Source organism: Mauremys mutica, chromosome 12 (genome assembly GCF_020497125.1).
Source record: "Mauremys mutica isolate MM-2020 ecotype Southern chromosome 12, ASM2049712v1, whole genome shotgun sequence".
Lineage (NCBI taxonomy): Eukaryota > Metazoa > Chordata > Testudines > Geoemydidae > Mauremys > Mauremys mutica.
In genome coordinates, this window is record NC_059083.1 from 76,551,665 (window position 1) to 76,567,514 (window position 15,850).

The 15,850-nt window shown below is 43.6% G+C and overlaps 1 protein-coding gene across 3 annotated transcripts in view; it reads left to right on the forward strand.

The window, feature by feature from the left end:
• AXIN2 (axin 2) overlaps window positions 1–12,043 on the forward strand; it is a 28,469-nt gene extending 16,426 nt beyond the window's left edge. For all 3 annotated transcript variants that reach the window (XM_044983411.1, XM_044983410.1, XM_044983412.1), the window contains exons 4-11: window positions 12–114; window positions 2,207–2,347; window positions 2,641–3,128; window positions 3,335–3,517; window positions 3,818–4,048; window positions 4,855–4,950; window positions 6,215–6,382; window positions 10,738–12,043. In XM_044983411.1, coding sequence (XP_044839346.1) covers window positions 12–114; window positions 2,207–2,347; window positions 2,641–3,128; window positions 3,335–3,517; window positions 3,818–4,048; window positions 4,855–4,950; window positions 6,215–6,382; window positions 10,738–10,864 — 1,537 coding nt within the window. In that variant the 3' untranslated portion in view covers window positions 10,865–12,043. The remainder of the gene's footprint in view (window positions 1–11; window positions 115–2,206; window positions 2,348–2,640; window positions 3,129–3,334; window positions 3,518–3,817; window positions 4,049–4,854; window positions 4,951–6,214; window positions 6,383–10,737) is intronic.
• Window positions 12,044–15,850: the final 3,807 nt, after the last annotated feature.

Consider the following 15,850-nt stretch of genomic DNA (forward strand, 5'->3'; position numbering starts at 1 on the left):
TCCATTTGCAGAGATGGAATCCCTCCTTATAGACTTGGGAGCAAGAAGCAGCTCCAGAGGGAAATGCATCGTAGCGTTAAGGCCAATGGTCAAGTTTCTCTACCTCATTTTCCGGTAAGTCTGATGCAGAGTCCTCTGAAAAATGGCTGGAGAGAAGGCCCTCTAATAATGCTAGACATTGCAACACCTGGAAGAGACTGGGCGAAATCATTGCAGGTTTACAGGGAAAGGAGGAAAATGGCTTCCTTCTCATCTGCTTGTTGCATCCTTTTGTCTTTGAAAACAAAGATAGACAGCTTCAAGAAGAGAAGCTAATAGATGGGTCAGCTCTTCAGCTGGAGTCAATAGAGCTACAGAAACCCAGAGGACCCAGCTTATTATTCTTAACTGCCATTGGCTTGAGGTCTTTGGGCTTATTCTGTAAACATATAAACCCCAAACATCAGCTTAAAACTCTCCTGAAAAGTTTGCTTGCATAGGGTTGCTTTGGTCACTGGTTGGGTTCTGTGTAAGGTTTTTTGCCTTTCTCTGGATCGTTGAGTAGAGGTCACCTTCTAGGTTCAAGCTGGGAGCACCCCATCTGGTTGATTGTATAGACATGAACATGGCTGCATGGGTCCTTCCTGTCTAAATCTTATCCCCCCCCCCCACCACTTTCACACCTTCTGTGCTCTGATGAGGGTTGGGTTTTGCTTTTCCTGTACTCCCCCAAGACTTCAAGGATTTACTAGCTTCCCAAAAGAGAGAGATTGGTAGCCAGTATGTGCCTTCTAACAATAATAATAAAACAACTTTATCTGCCTTGGTTTTGAGGAAATCCAGTTCTTCTAGTTGTGTTGCTCCTGAAAACTAACTCATTGACTTGTTGATTCAGTGCAGACTTCAGGAAGGTGCTGCTGGTTCTTGCAGTGAATAAACTGTTTACACAGACAAGTAGAAACATATCTTGTCTTGAGATTAATATTCCAAAATTCCTCTTTCTTCTTTCTTAAGCAGCAAGACATTTTAGATACTGTTTCGGGGGCAGGGGGGGAAATGTTGGATTGAATAGGGATTTTATTTTTTGGAAGGGAGGGTGTTCTTCACCCCCTTCTATAAAGAAAGTTCTGTAGCCTGAGCTTGTAAATTAGATTATTTTGTCCCAGGACGTGCAAATCGACTTTCTCTGTAAGGCAGTGCTTTGATCAGGGACTGAATAGAGCTGGCTTGTGTAAGAGTGACAATTTCCAGCAGAGTGGCCTTTTTCTACCCTCACATCATTTCTGGAGCTAAGTGGTTGTCGGAGAGAGGCCCTGCCTCATCTGGTGGGTAGTACGTGAAAGAGTTGGCAGTTCAGCTTTCTGCTTCAAAAAAAAAAGGGGGGGGGGTGCAGAGGGAAACTAGGGGTGAGGGCGAAGAGTGGGGTGTGTTTGGGGGGAGAAGATGACAGGAAGGAGGAGGAAGAACTCTGGTGGGTGGTTTCTCTTTCTTTTCTCCCGTGTTTGCTTCTTTTGGCAGAAATTCTCGTTTGCCTTTTTATATTCTGCACTTGATTTGGAGATGTTCCCTTTTTCCCTTGATAGATCTGCTTGAGGCAGCCAAGCTCAGCAGTGTACCACTACTAGCCTGCAGCAGCTTTCTTCATTTTCTGTACAAAGAGATTGGGGGAGGGAGGGAGGGAGATCTAGGACACTGTTGAGACAACACTACCTCAAAGGTGCCCAGTGTGTAGCCAGGAAATAAATTACCAGCACTTCTCTGATCTGCAACTGTTTGACTTTTTTTTTTCCTCCCTTTTTCTCCCCCATCTTATTTTTTTTAATTTCCAACTCCTTTCTGTTTATACTCACTTTATTCCTTCAGTTAAAGGCTCTCCCTCCCACCTCAGAGGGTTTGTTTTTTTTTTGATGTTTGACAACAGTCTTTGAAGATTTTCTACTTCAGAGTAGCTACTGATGGGCTGGTTGTACTACAGAGAGAACAAGCGGGGTTCCTCGGAGTGCGACCAACTGCTCCTGCCGAAGGCAAACGCTAGTGGGAAGGATGTCACTCCATGAGGCCACAGCACTAGCTCATAAAAATCCAGAGCAGGCGATGCCTACTTGCGGTAGTCTCTTCATCCAAACATGGAGACACAACAAGCATAGTGGGGCTAGAAATGCTGCTCCAGCTAAGCTTCTGCAGCTTGCACTGCCTGCTAACCATGACTTGTCCCTGCTCTGTGTAGAGAACCCACCGTCTTCCTAAGGAAATGACCCCTGTGGAACCAGCTACCTTTGCTGCTGAACTGATATCCCGGTTGGAAAAGCTGAAGCAAGAGCAAGAAACGATGGATAGTCTGGAGGAGAGGCTACAGCAAATCAAAGAGGTAGGCGGATTAACCCCTCTGGCGCCTGTGCGGTGCTTGGAGCCTGCTGATCTGACATCTTTCTTGGGGGTGGGAGGGAGTGGCATAGCCTGGCTGCACTTAGTGTAAGGGAAGACCGCTTTCCTTTGTAAGCTGTCTGTTGCATGCTTTAATGATCTGTCCTGTGTGTCCACTGTCCAGCAGCAATGCAAGCTTTGCTTTCCCTGCTAGCCTAGTGGGAAGAGCCCCTGTTCCAGTGCAGCTGGCGCCCTGTGCTTTGTTTAGTTAGTTCTTACTAATGTTGCACCTTCAAGGAAGAAGAGAAGGAGGGATCAGAGCTACCTGCTAACACGCAGACCAATCGGGAGGCAGCAACCGCTCAGCATCAGCAGCACCCACTCACTCTCCTGCCATCCGGCAGCTACGAGGAGGACCCGCAGGCGATCCTGGATGACCATCTATCGCGCGTGCTGAAGACTCCCGGCTGCCAGTCACCCGGCATGGGACGGCACAGCCCCCGCTCCCACTCCCCGGACCGCCTCCCAGGGGGCAAGCCACAGCCAAGCACGGCGTCGCCCGCTGCCTGCACCCTCATCAGTAAAGGATTTATCACCAAGCAGACCACCAAGCACGTCCACCACCACTACATCCACCACCACACCATCCCCAAGACGAAAGAGCAGATAGAAGCCGAGGCAGCACAGCGGGTCCAGTGCTTCTGTCCTGGGGGCAGCGACTCCAACTGCTATTCAAAATGCAAGAGCCACTCAAAAGGGACGGAGCTCCTGCTGGAGCAGTTTGGGTAAGTTACAGGAGTTTCTCCATAGGAGCTACTTGCCCTTTTAAAATGTATTTTTCAGTAAGAGGCAGGTGGGATTGATTTAGAAAACCAGGTGGAATTAGCCCCTGAAAAACAGGTCCATTGAAATGTGGTCGTGACACGAGCTCAGAATATTAACGGTGCCTGCTGGGGGCGGGGAATCCTGTCCCCCGGTGTCTCATCCTTAGCAAAACCGGCACGCTGACGAAGAGGAACGGCAAAGGAACGGATGGCGTCGCCCTGCCGGCCGGGGAAGCAGGGCTATCCGCAGTGCCCGGGCTCCAGCTACCTGGGGGCGAGGCGGATCGGTCGCAGAACGTCTGGCAGTGGATGCTGGAGAGCGAGAGACAAAATAAGCACAAGCCTCATAGGTAAATATACAGCTGTCTACAGCAATATTGCTCCCGGTAAATATTTATATATTACATAGGCTGTCTATTTTTACAATCGCTAAAAACAAATGAGACTCTTTGCTCCTCCGGTTTAATATAAAAGCCATTCTGCAGAACCAGAAAAACCACAAAAATGTCATGTTTTTGGCAGTAAACCCTTTTCATGTTATGACAGACTTTGGGGAGGGAGCGAGCAGAATAGGAGCTGCTATTGAAGTCATATTTTCCAGCTTTTATAAGCCGGTTCCTTTCCTCTTCTCTTCCCACTCCGCCCCCCAGCACACAGAGCACAAAGAAGGCCTACAATTTGGAGTCCACCAAAGGGATCCCCGGTGAGCGCCCGGCCCGCCACCACCTGTGGGTGAACAACAATCACCCACGCGGGGCACAGCCTGCCCACCCGTTCGTCCAGGATCCCACCATGCCCCCGCTGACCCCACCCAACACCCTCGCCCAGCTGGAGGAAGCCTGCCGCAGGCTAGCGGAAGTGTCCAAGCCTCCGAAACAAAGGTAACTGCAAAGGGGAATGGCGGGGGCGGGGGAGGGGAGTGAAACGTCTCCTTAACTTTTGCAGCCCTGAGTGCCTCATTTTATTAGTTCTCTCTGATAGGCAGACGCCCCCTGCTGGGAATGGGTGTGAATCGCCAGTCTGGCTTTCTATAGGAGGAGCCTTATTTCAGGCTGCTTGTTTCCTTCTTCCCGCAGGCTCCCCGCCATCTCCCAAGGGGCATTACTGGCTGGCAGGCAGGTGAACTTAGCAAGCTAACCGTAGACATCCAGGTAGCTAGAAATTTTATGTGATGTGCATGTAGCCTTGCCTTCCACTGTAGGAAGAGGTCCAGATTTGTAACGGGAGGTGAGGAAGGGGAGGCATTGCCACAAAATGTAACTTAAGCCCCAAAGGCGAATTGTTTTTGTTTTGTTTTTTGTTTTTGTTTTCCTCCAGTCCTCAATAGTTTGACTTCCACATTCTGCCTCTCAGTATCACAATGGTTAGCATTTCAGAGAATCATAGAATACCAGGCTTGGAAGGGACCTCAGGAGGTCATCTAGTCCAATCCCCTGCTCAAAGCAGGACCAATCCCCAGACCAGTCCCCATTTGTTGTCTAGAACCAACTCAGCTACAAACCAAGTGTTGAATTAGGTTGTTTATTGTGCATTTGGATATGGAAGGGTAAATTAGTCCATAGTATTTTTAATCCTTCCTTTTGATAGTGTTTTGATGCAAAGAGGGAACTTAATGGCCTACAGAAGACTTCAATTAAGAAGATGTATTTTAATTTAATGTTTTTGTTTGTTTATCCCCCGACTTCAGATGTTCAACCTCAAATCAGCAGAGGGATCGAAACCACTCATCTTCTGTTCAGGGGGGAAATGCCCCTTTTTGCAATGCAAGTCTAACTACAGAAGAGTATGTACATATATACATTACGTGTATTTCCATGGCTTTTAACTATACTTGCATTAAATGGATGGCACTTTGAAATTAGAAGATATTTTTATATCTGAAGTTTAGTCTTTCAAACATACTTTTGTTCTCTCTCTTTAAAAAAAAAAATCAAATCTTGTTTCTGGTTCTTTTTAACTTGCATTCCTGTAAAGTGGACAAAGATTGGATTAGTCTAATTACAGGATGGTTCTTTTAACAAGAAATCCTGCTACAGAGAGGTCTAAAATGGCCTAAATAATTAAAGTTTTCTTTTTTACCCTCTTCATCTTAAGCAATGAGCAATGTTTGAAGTCCAGACTAAGCCACCTGACTAGAGTCTTTCATTTTTAATTGGTTGACCTTAAATCCACCAGCTGTCTTTGCTAGGAGCTTTTTTTTCTGAAGCCACTCTACAAAGACTTAGAACAAATTAGGAAGACTACATTACTGTGGACTAACACTTTGTGACCTTTTGACATGCCAAGTATACATTGCCTCAGAAGTAGTTCTGGATTTAGCTACATGGCATTCACTGCACTGTTGCTATTTTGTTATGTAGTAATTTTTTATTATTCTTTAAGACGTGTTCCTCATTTCAAGTATCAAGGTCCACTTTATTTTTGCCTGGGTGTTCACGGCTACAGTAATGCTACCTGTGCATTCGGGACAAGTAATCTTAGTGCTTTGAGCAGGTTTTGAATGGCAGGCTTTGAAATTCCAGCAATACACATTAACGAGTGTATACCTGGAACAAAACACTAAACTGTTGTTCTCTGCCATATAGTTTGCATGAATGAAAATGGTGTGAGTTATCTTTGTGACCTTTTGAAGGCCAGACATGCAATAGTTAATCTGGCTTAATGGGAATGTGTTTAGCTTAATGGTTAGAGCCCTAACCACTGGGGGTTACTGTTTGATCCTCAGCAGATCATGTGATCTCTGTCCCTCATCCATAAAATGGGAACAGTTCCCTATTGCACAGGTGTGCTCTGAGGCATAGTTCATGAATGTGCCCCAGCTGCTTAGAAATCCTCTTATTATTTGTATTAGCATAGCACCTAGAAGCGGGCCAGGACCCTGTTGTGTTAAGTGCTATACAAACATGGCATGTACATTTGCTTTCATTGCATCGGGCTTTCAAATTGAACCCGGCATCAATCTGGTTGCCATTGTCTATAGTAGAAATATTGGATTTCAGTGAAGTCTTTGTTTCCAAATAAGAAACATGCTTTGTTTTTTGTTGCAGTCACAAAGAACCAAAGAAACTCCCAGTGGTTCATGCCTCCCAGTCCAGCGAGTTGGTTGTCACTTATTTTTTCTGTGGAGAAGAAATACCCTATAGGAGGATGTTAAAGGCCCAGAGCCTGACACTTGGGCACTTTAAAGAGCAGCTGAGCAAAAAGGGAAATTATAGGTAAGACTCTCGTGGTTTCTTTCGTCTGCTGAGACTATGAACCAAAATAACCAGCAAATATGTTTCTGCAAACCCGCCCACAAGTAAAAACTTACAGCACCTTTTTCGGGAGGTTGGCTGCACTGGCTCACTGAACTCGCTTCTGTCCTTTTTCTACTCCCCCACCAAAGCCAGGGTGGCTTAGAGAGGCAGGCATGGGTACTATGTTGCTGAACTTGGCCTTGTCTCGTGGGTCAGTCAGCTTGGTTGATGTGCCCCCTGATGTCTATCCCCCAAGAATTGCATCAGGGAACATTGATTGGCCATGGGCAGCGATTGTCTACATGCTGACTCCCACAAAGAGGAAAGATGCTCTTGTGGTTACGGGGCTGGGCTGGGACTCTGAGAGATCTAGGTTCAGTTCCCTCTACCTCTGACTTCCTGCCACACCTTGAGTGTAATCTATCGGTGGCTCCATTCCCCATCTGTAAAATGGGGATAATGGCACTTCACACAGGCATAAATGTTTGTGAGGCACTTGGCCTCCTTTGGCAGAGCCTCCATATTTTTGTTTTCAACCTAGTTGAGTTCCTGCAGATGCTCTTGGCCTGTTTCTAAACTCCTTTCAGCTAGAAATACCAAGCCTTGGAGGATGAATTCCATTGAATGACACTTAAAAAAACAAACAAACCTCTATCTTCCCACTCCTCCTTATAGCCACCCATATGGATATCAGGAATTCTAATGGTTTAAGATTGCGTCTGTGTCTGGTATCTGCGGCTTAGAGGCCGGTTTCCCCTGTTTGCTGCCTTCTTGTAACGTTCATTCCAATTACAGTGGCTTTGTCCTCAGTTATTTTTACTGTATTAGCCAAATGGATCTGATCAGTAATGAACTGACCATGTCCTATTGGTCGGTGAGGCTCTTTCATCTGTACAAAGGAAACAGCCAGGTTTAAGTATTTTTAAATTTTGTTTTGAATTCAGCACTCCTCCCAGGTGCCAGAGGGCGCCCTCTGGAGACAGAAGTCACTGAAATGTCAAAATAGTACAACTTTCCCCAGGTGGCCTCACCAGTGAATCTTCACTGGCTTTGAAAGGTCCACTATGGGCTTTCTGTTTTATGTGCTTGTCCAGTGGGGGCTGGGGTTTGAGACACCCATATTCCCCGTCCCTCCCAACTGCCTTCAGATGGCAACAGCTTGTAATTGCTACTAACTTGAGCTGGATCTGAACTGGCAACCAAGCAGTGCAAAGGATCTCTCTCCTATTGCCCCATTCTCTTAACAGTCATTTAGTGCCTCCAGAACATCTCGTTCGGTTTCCTATGAAATTCTTTCTTGTGATGCTAGGGTGCTTGAATAGGATATTAAAACTTCTGTGGCCTTAAAGCCCCTGCAGGTGCAATTATTTGTGCCTTGTCAGACTGTAATTACTTTAGAAAATGTTTTTAAGTGACTGACAAGGATGAAACAATGTTTTGCTTAGATCTCTCCCCTTTACACCTGGGTAAAGACAATACAGAAATTTATAAAAGGAACTTGGGTACGTGCCCAGTATTTTATCTTGCACAGACACAAGGTGAAACTAATTACACAAATGTGTGTACCTCCAGGGAATCATTTTGATCTAAGCTTTGACTTTTGGCTGGACTTTGAGTGAAACTGCAGGTGACCTTCAGGGAAGAGGGCCGTGCTACCCAGAGTAGAGTGAGTGTGTGTCTGTCTGTGCTGGGGAGGCAGTAACTAGACTGCTTTGGTCACATCTGGCATTGATTTCTTTTTAAGGCACACTTAATAAGCATGTCTTTGAAGCTTTTGCCTTTCATTTAATGCACAAAGACGTGCATAAATGGTCGACTCTCAAAATTCTTTATTGATTGAATCAGTTTGCAACATGGGTACCTAAAAGCTCTAGTATTGCTCCCTTTCCAATGCTAAAGTCATGTGTCTGACTATGCAGTGGGATATTCACCCAGCACATTGTGTTTTGTCTTGTTCTTAAATAAATAAAATAAAATAAATTTTTTTTAATGCTGATGGTGTTAACTAACACCCCCACCCCCACACCCACACCCACACCCATACACACCCCCACACACTGGGTGGTGTCGGGTAATCTTAACATGGCAGCAGTTCAAAACAGAACAGCAACACCAGGCCTGCTAGATTCTATTGGTGCCAGATGTCAGGGGGGAAAAAAAAGAAGCAAAGCTTGCCACATAAAACATGTTTGAATGGAAAGCCCATTTCTGTGAGCAAATAAGTGCAGAGCGACTTGTTTGAAGATGATGTGGGGGAGGATATTGCTTTGCTTCTCTCTCTTCCCCTTCTCTCTCTCTCTCCTCTCTCTCTGTGAAATAAGGTTGTAATTATGTAAAAGGTCATAGTGTGTTTTCTTAAATAAAGATGCAGTGTTCAAACAACAACAAAAAAATTTTTTTTGTAAACACCAGCAGAGTTTGTTTGTGGGAAGTTATTGGGAAAGCAGGCTGCTCCCTGAAGGAGGGTGGCAAAAGCGGGGAGAAAATCCTTAAAACTCATTCACATTTTTGTGCCTTTTGATTTTGTTTTGGGCTTACTGGTTCATGGAATTACAGCTCTGACCTGCACCATTAAAGTCAGTGGGAGCTTTGCCATTGACGTTAGTGACTGTAGGTTCAAACTCTATATGAAGAACTTAAATAAGAGCTATTTTCATGACCGAACCATTAAAAACACGATGCTGTACATCAGTCCAACTGGGAATGACTTTAAAAAAACAAGTAAATGTACCTTAGGTAATAAAAGGTAATAATTAGAGATATACCAATCTCCTAGAACTGGAAGGGAGCTTGAAAGGTCATCGAGTCCAGCCCCCTGCCTTCACTAGCAGGACCAATTTTTGCCCCAGATCCCTAAGTGGCCCCCTCAAGGACTGAACTCACAATCGTGGGTTTAACAGGCCAATGCTCAAACCACTGAGCTAGCTATCCCTCCCCCTCTTGACTAAATGTAGCTGTTTCACTCACCCCTCTTCTCTCCCTACCTAATTTAGCTTGCCTTAAAAAATACATTAAAAACTTCTTGTTACTGGGTATTTAGTTTTTAAATATTATTTTTATAGCAAACTCATTATTTTAAAACTGCTAAAGCCCAATCCATGTTTTTAATAAAGTGAAAAATCCAAGTTAAATTTTGGGGGATCCGCCTGTAAAAGTTATGACCTTTAACCCTCCAACACCTTGTTAGAAAATTACAGACCCTGATCTGATGAGGATTTTCTTTTGCTGGTGATCAGATCACAAAGTGCTTTCTAAAGAGCGCGAGAGAGCAGGGCAGATCGGAGGTGGTGTGTGGTAGCAGACGGGCAGGCTCCTTAAATGCTAACCTTCTGAATGGAAGCCCTTCATTTGTGCATATGCAATTAAGCATCCTTAGAAGGAAGAATGCTAGAAAAGGGATAAAAGGAACCTTTAATCAAGAAGCTGAACGGTCTAATTCGGGATAATAGAGGGGTCCTTACTGTTTGACACAAGAGGGGTGGGGGCGCTTTTTGTCTGGGCGAGCATTGCCTTCATGATCTAACGACCCAGAGCAAAAGAGAAGGAATGCAGGACACTTCTACTTGACCTTCCAGAGTCAAATATTGCAAGCTTGACCAAGATTGCTCTTTGCATGCGACCAGTAGGAAGCATCAGAGAACAAACACAGCCATATCTGTAACTTAAAAGTGGATGCATGGTTTTAGTTTTGTTAAATGCAAGGCACCCTGTTTCACAAACTGGACTAAGGGAGAAATGCCTCATACTTAGTCTTGTTTTGCAGAAAGCATGCGACAGACTTTGAGTTACTGTTTTTTGGTTTTTGTTTCCCTTCCCTAAAAAGCCTTTTTTAATAAAAGCTTCTCAATGCCATACTGTGCTCCAGAATTTATGCATGAAAGAAAGGAGAACAAAAACTAGTTTTTTATTTTGTTAAGTAAGATGTTTGGCCAGAGATTGCTCTGCTTTTTATTTTCTCTCGTTGAAAATATCTGCTGCCAACACGTATAACTTGTTCAAGGCACCGTCCCTGAGGTGCCCTATTTTATGAAGTAGTATACTCCATTCCTTTGCTCTTGTTCCTCAAATGCTGCTTCTTTAGCACTGCTTGGCTGGCTGCAGTTGCAGCCATTCTAAATCGAATATTGGCAGATGCATGCAAACAGATCACTTGTGAGTTATGGAGGATTTTAATGGTATTGGACCCGATTTTTCTTTCTTGGTTATCTTGTTACACTCGTGTGAAAGGAGACTCCGACCCTTTGTTGGAAATGTTTGCTCCTGTTGTCTAAAAAGAATTGTAAAGTAACACTTCATTATTTAAACTGCTTCCTCCCCCCCACCTTCTCCCTCAGGTATTATTTCAAAAAAGCAAGCGACGAATTTGACTGTGGTGCAGTTTTTGAAGAAATTTGGGAAGACGACACAATTCTGCCCATGTATGAAGGAAGGATTCTAGGGAAAGTAGAGAGGATTGATTGATGGCATCTGGGTTTCTTTAATGCAACCTAAGCTAAAGATGTCTTTGGACACACAACAATAGCAGCAACAACAACAAAAACTTTGAAGGAAAGTTTTGAACCAATGAAGAAGAAAGTGAGGCCTATGAAGACTTTGCCAAATTAGCCTTAGAGAAAAAAAAATGGCATTTATTATTCATGAGTTGGGTACTGAGATGATAAAAAACAACAACCCTGAACTATTTATTAAAAACATGACCACTGTTGGGCTATTGAAGATGCAGACCATGTTTGAGAGACTTCCATACATAATATATGACTTCCTGGGGATCTGAAATCTATGGACTAAGAGAAACTGTGTATATCTTACCTTACCAGTAATCCTTATTGATATTTATTGAACAGTCTGTTTTCCCTTAAGTCCAGTTTATGGATATGCTGCTTTAACAATGGTGAAAAGAGGGGATGTGGGGGGAGCGAGGGAAAGAGTTGAAGGGGTTATTTTTTATGTCCCACAAGCTACAACTTGGGAGTTCAGCTCTAGGAGTGCATTAATAATTTCTACCACTTTAAAGGGATTGGGGTGGGGGTGGGGGAATTATGCTGTGCCCAATATTTCTCCAAATGAAGATAAAATTCTTTTCTAACGAAATAGTAATTTTAAAAAATTGTCCTGCCATTCACTCATTTAGAGATTGGTGCATTTTAATCTAAGCTGCTCTAATTTGTAATAAAGGTCTTTGTGTTTAAATATGTTAGATGCAATATAGTAACAGCAATTGGTTTCTGTCCCTGGGTGGTGAGGTTTTTTTCTTTTTGTTGCTCTCATTGTGTGGGACTCCATGTTATGTCCAGTGCCTATCTTTCGCAAGGCAGACTGTAGCAAATCCCAAACCAAGGAGGAGAGCTGTAAGAGAAGCCAGACAGTTTTCATTTACATGTTAACACACCAAAAGGACACATTGCAAAAGCCAGGTTAAAACCCAGATGTGTATTCCACATAGCTAGCTGTCTTTTAATTTTTTTGGTAATTCTACTCCAATGTTAGCACATCTTGTATTTAAACTACATTCATATCTGACAGGGTGAATTTTCCGATGCGTTTTTTGTATCTTACCTAAATGACACCCATTCAAGCCAATGGGAGTTGTGGGCTAAGCTCCTTGCAACACTTTGAAAAGCTTCCTCGTGTGAGTGGGTGAGCGTGCGTTTTTTGTATCTTACCTAAATGACACCCATTCAAGCCAATGGGAGTTGTGGGCTAAGCTCCTTGCAACACTTTGAAAAGCTTCCTCGTGTGAGTGGGTGAGCGTGTGTGAGTGTGTGTGTGTGTGTGTGTTGGGACAAAGCAACCCTTTTCCAAGAAAGACCTTGCATTTCTACATTTGGGTTTTGTGTTGATTAACTTAATCTGTGCATTCTGTTTGCCATTGCTACTTTGTATAATACGTCTGTATATATTGTAGAAAATGTATGGTGGAAAAAATAATAATACACTATCTCTAGTGTTTTAAAATTTATTCAGTACAGTACCTGTGCCTGCATGGTGTTACTTTGCCATGTGTTGCCCTATATTCAGGGTTCAAGCTTTCCCTTGTTTGTTTAAGGGGTTTATGTATAAATATATTTTATGCCTTTTATTACAAGTCCTGTACTCATGACTTTTGCCATGGCATTTTGTTCTACTTATACTGTAAATTATGCATTATAAAGAGTTTCATTTAAAGAAAATTACTTGGTACAATAATTATTGTAATTAAGAGATGTAGCCTTTATTAAAATTTTATATTTTTCAAATTAATATTGTCTGATTTTTCATGTCTTAGGCTTATGGGTTTGAATGATGATAGCAGCTCAAGGCCCTGCCTGAGCTCTGATCCCCAGTGTGTTTACAGGCTATCCCTGGCCTGGGTAGTTTGCAATCTAAATAGACAAGACAAAGAGTCAGGGAGAGGAACTGTTACTCTTATGAGATGCAGTAAGAGCTAAAGGCTAAAAATTTCACACAGAGAACCTGAAGTCCCATTTTCAAAAGTAACTTGAGCACTTCGGAGAGAACACTCCAGGTGAATTAACTGAAGGTGTAAAGTCAACCTGCATCAATCAAAGCCTATTAATCCCCTGTGTAGATGTCTCATTCAGAAGTAAAGTGGCCTTAGATTGCTGTAACTTAATCCTCTAGGTATAGGATATCAAGGTTGGAAGGGACCTTAGGGGGTCAGCTAGTCCAATCCCCAGACAGATTTTTGCCCCAGATCCCTAAATGGCCCCCTCAAGGATTGAACTCACAACCCTGGGTTTAGCAGGCCAATGCACAAACCACTGAGCTGGTAAATCTTATTACCTAAAGCCCCCTGATTTTCACTTTTCACTCAGTGATTTAGGAGCCCAAGGGAGTTGCCCTGAGATCCCACAAGAAGTCTATGACAGAGCAAGGAATTGAATCCAGATTACCTGAGTGCCAGTCTGATGCTCTAACCACAAGCTCCTCTTCTTTCATGTTATGGTGCAGAAACTTGTTTTAGGGATGAACAAACCTCATTAGGCCCTATTCATCCCTGGTGGAAGTTATTGGTTTCAGTAGCGTTACACCAAGGATGAATCTGACTCCAAGCAATCACCGACAGGCCTCCGAGTCTCATACAAGTAGCTCTTGAAGAGTGATCATGGGAATGCCTTTGGCCCGTTGTGTTAGGAACTGAAGCCTAATCTTTTTCTTTTTGATACACCTGTGGCACCTATTGCTTTTTCCCCCACCCTCTTTTTTTTCCCATGTAGTTTAAAGTATCTGGGTTGTTTTGTGTGTATGAAAAGACTTCATTTAAAACATCAGTAAAACTTCTATCAAAGGGCTCAACTTCATACCGAGTACACAGAGCTAAGAACTGAATCTTTCAGTTAAAAAATAAAAAAGCTGCAGGTGATGTTGCACATTTAAATGCATGGAGTCTTTTATATTAAACACCTTTTGAAGTTCATGGGGTTCATCTTAATTGATAAGCTGGACATAACGGATGGGTAGGGAGACTTCAGCAACATGGGGGAAGAAAGGTGTGGTTTTTTTTTCCCTTCCCCATTCTACCATCAAAGGTTAGGAACTTAAGCACTGCACAGTAATATTATTTTTCTTCTGCTATTAAAATGAATCACACTGTGCCTAATTCTTCTTGGGAAGATAAATGTGTTTGAGGCTGCTTGAAGTCATTCACTGCCATACAAGCCTTTGCATCTTTTTATCAATGTTCCAAAATACTCACCTCTGTTTTTTTTTTTTTTTTCCCCGGATGTCTGTAGAAACAAAAAATAAAATGGCTTCAAATACATGGCAGGCTGTTTAGCAGAGATGAAAGGGTATTTGAATAGTCTTTTAAAAATGAATGAAAAGTGAATACTCTTCTGTTTCAATTATAAGTGGGATGTGGAGATCATTAGACACCACCTTAATGTGACACTTTGAAAGTGTTCAGCTACCTTGACTTGTTCAGAACCTTGTTTTTAACTTGTCACAGGGGCCAGAGAACCTAGCCACACGTGTGCCCATGAAATGCGAGACCAGCATGAGCAAGGGCTGGCTACATGAGAAAGTTGTGCTGCTCTAACTTACTGGGTGAATTTAAGCCACTCTAATTAAACTGGTAGCTGGGTGCCATACAAGCTTTACCTCACCACACCACTGTGGGAAGTGCGCTGACAAGAGCCAGATTTTTAAAGCTATTCAGGGGGTTTACGTGACCTGGCTCAGATCACACGGGATGTCTGGCAGAGCCGGGACTGAACCTTCCTAAGTCCTAGGTTAGTGCCCTAATGACAGAACCATCCATCTTTGTCTGTGCTGCCTTCAAAGCTGCGAGTGTAGCTCAGGTCGGCCTGCGTATGCTAAGCTTTAACTTAGCTATCATGGTTAACTATAGCCGTGAATACATGGGCAGTGTGGGGTATCAAGACCAGTACATACCTAGGGCCCCAGTGGGGGTGTACACCTCACATTGCTGTATGCTCACTGTTAGTTTTAGCTATGCTAGTACCAGCAGAGCTAGCACGGGGCTGCTTACTCACGCTGCAGGCGCACCTCTGATTTATAGACATACCAACGTAATACTCGCTAAGGGCATAAGAGTGGCTTATATTGGTTTAGCTTAAGAAGGCTGTTGAGAACAGGTTTAACTCAATCAAAATAAGCTGCTCTTACTGAAGTAAGTGCGTCTTCTGCAGTTTAACACTATCAGTTTAAATGCAGCTTCATGTTATGCCAGTGTAGCTTGCTTGTGTATTTGACTGGTGACCTGACCCCACAAACTCCTGCCAAAGGCTAGTCCCAGGTAGTTGCTGGGCTGGTTTGAAGCATCACTGATGCTAGTTAGCCAAACTGATTTAGTATAGCCACGCTCCCTAGTGGGGGTGGGGGTTGTTCCTAAAGGGGTAGTGTCTTGCATGAAACATTTTTCCGCAAAAACACACAATCCCCCAGATATGGTGCCAACAGACTACATAGTGCAGCCACAACTGCTGTACACACTTAAAGCAGGTGAATACTTAGTACTCACTGAGCTTTTTCCAGGCTTAGCACATGCCAGAATTAAACCTCGTGACACCCCAGTGACGTAGGTGAAGCCCGAACGTGCTAAACTACAGGGTGGTTTATAATTGGTGGTGCGGACAGGGCAACCACCTCAGGCTGTAGCTCAAGAGCACTGCAAAGGGAGTTATGGTCCTGCTGCAAGGTGGTTTGTGTTCCAACAAAAATAAGGAACTTGGTTACAACATCATTAAAATGTGTAGCTAGGACTGTAACGGTCTCCTATAGGTGAGCTAAATAACCAAGTTATGAGCCGAGGTGTTGGTCTGGTACTAAGGAATAGCTTAGTGGTTTGAGTATTGACCTGCTAAACACAAAGTTGTGAGCTCAATCCTTGAGGGGGCTGTTTAGGGTTCTGGGGCAAAAATCTGTCTGGGGTTTGGTCCTGCTCTGAGCAGAGGATTGGACTAGATGACCTCCTGAGGTCCTTTC